This window comes from Quercus robur, chromosome 5, assembly GCF_932294415.1.
Source record: "Quercus robur chromosome 5, dhQueRobu3.1, whole genome shotgun sequence".
NCBI lineage: Eukaryota > Viridiplantae > Streptophyta > Magnoliopsida > Fagales > Fagaceae > Quercus > Quercus robur.
Window position 1 is genome coordinate 81,099,260 of NC_065538.1, and position 1,994 is coordinate 81,101,253.

The window sequence follows — 1,994 nt, forward strand, 5'->3', positions numbered from 1 at the left end:
GAGGTGTACGTGGACGATATGCTCGTCAAGAGTAAGGAAGAGCTCACACATCTGGACGACTTGGAGGAAACTTTTGCAACCCTTAAAAAACACCAGATGAAGTTGAATCCAAGTAAATGTGTTTTTGGGGTAGCCTCGGGGAAGTTCTTGGGATTCATGGTGTCCCAAAGAGGAATAGAAGCAAATCCAGAGAAAGTACGAGCTATCATTGACATGGCCTCACCCAAAACCGTCAAGGATGTTCAAAAACTCACGGGAAGAATAGCAGCTTTAAACAGGTTCGTCTCTAGGGCCACAGACAAATGCCTGCCCTTTTTTAAGACATTGAAGCAGGCTTTTGCTTGGACTAACGAGTGCGAAACAGCGTTCCAAGAGCTGAAGCAATACCTGAGCAGTCCGCCTCTCCTAAGCCCGTCCAAAGAAGGAGAAAACCTATACCTGTACCTGGCGGTGTCAGCCTCGGCAGTAAGTGCAGCTCTGATTATAGAAGAGGACAAGAAGCAACTCCCGGTTTACTACGTCAGCCAAGCTTTCCAAGGGGCTGAGTCCAGATACCCAAGGATCGAAAAGATTGCGTTTGCACTAATAGTGGCCTCGCGCAAACTCAGGCAATATTTCCAGTCAAATCCTATTCTCGTAATGACGGACCAACCAATCAAGAAGTCAATGAGCAAGCTAGAAGCAGCAGGGAGAATGGTCCAGTGGGCAATTGAACTTAGTCAATTCGACATCGAGTACCATCCAAGAACGGCGATCAAGGCACAAGCTCTGGCAGACTTCATCGTAGAATTCACGTTCCCTGACGAAGACAGGAATACCGACGAAGTAGATAAACTAATAATACAGACTGATGGTTCGTCAACCCAAAAGAAGGGGGGAGTAGGGGCCGTCATAACCACCCCCGACGGAGAAGTGCTAAAATATGGTGTCCAACTAAAGTTCCTAGCCACCAACAACGAAGCTGAATACGAAGGAATACTGACGGGACTGAGGCTTGGAAAAGCTCTTGGTGCCAAAAACTTGTTGATCCAAAGTGATTCAAAGCTAGTGATTGGACAGATCAAGGGAGAATACGAGGCAAAAGAAGAAAGGATGCAGAAGTACCTCAAGTTGGCAAGACAACTAGCTCAGGAATTCGATACAGTGGAGTTCATACAAATCCCAAGAAGTCAGAATATGGGGGCTGACGAAGTGTCAAAGCTAGCGTCATCAAGAGAAGAAGGGACTAGCACGGACCTGGCGATGGAAGTCCAAAAACACCCTAGTATCGAGGAAGTTGCAACATTCACCATCTAGAGCACTGATACCTGGATGATGCCCATAATGTCCTTCCTCCAGGACGGGCACCTACCTCAAAACACTGAAGAAGCCAGAAAGATCAAGCAGAGGGCAGCCAGATTCACGATCCTGAATGACGTCTTGTACAAGAGAGGCTTCTCTATGCCCTACTTGAAGTGCGTCGATGAGGAAGAGGCCAAATACATCTTGGAGGAAGTACACGGAGGAATTTGTGGCGACCATGCCGGCTCCAAATCCCTAGTAAACAAAGTGGTAAGGGCAGGATATTTTTGGCCAACCATGCAGGTGGACGCTGCTGAGATCGTCAGGAGGTGCGACAAATGCCAACGATACGGGAATGTGCAGCGGCTTCCAGCAGAGAAAATGACGACCATAGCTTCCCCATGGCCGTTTGCACAATGGGGAATCGATATCGTTGGTCCTCTGCCCCAAGGTAAAGGTCAGGTAAAATTCCTTCTTGTTGCTATTGACTATTTCACAAAATGGGTTAAAGCAGAGACCCTAGCAACGATCACTGAGGCTCGGATCCAGAACTTTGTGTGGAAGAACATAATCTGCAGGTTCGGGATTCCTTCGACGATCATATCAGACAATGGAAGGCAGTTCGACAGTCAAGGCTTCAAGGAATTCTGCACAAACCTTGGGATCAAGAATCAGTTCTCATCCCCAAGGCATCCTCAGGCAAACGGGCAGAC

At 47.8% G+C, this 1,994-nt stretch overlaps 1 protein-coding gene across 1 annotated transcript; it reads left to right on the forward strand.

Moving 5' to 3' along the window:
* The first annotated feature begins 213 nt into the window (after positions 1–213).
* On the forward strand, positions 214–1,296 carry LOC126728812 (uncharacterized). The gene has a single exon (XM_050434583.1). The coding sequence runs from the start codon at positions 214–216 to the stop codon at positions 1,294–1,296; it is 1,083 nt and encodes a 360-aa protein (XP_050290540.1).
* Positions 1,297–1,994: the final 698 nt, after the last annotated feature.

Bases quoted from the DNA above. Each gene is read 5' to 3' on its own strand.
- LOC126728812 (XM_050434583.1), top strand. From the start codon at position 214: ATGGCCTCACCCAAAACCGTCAAGGATGTTCAAAAACTCACGGGAAGA.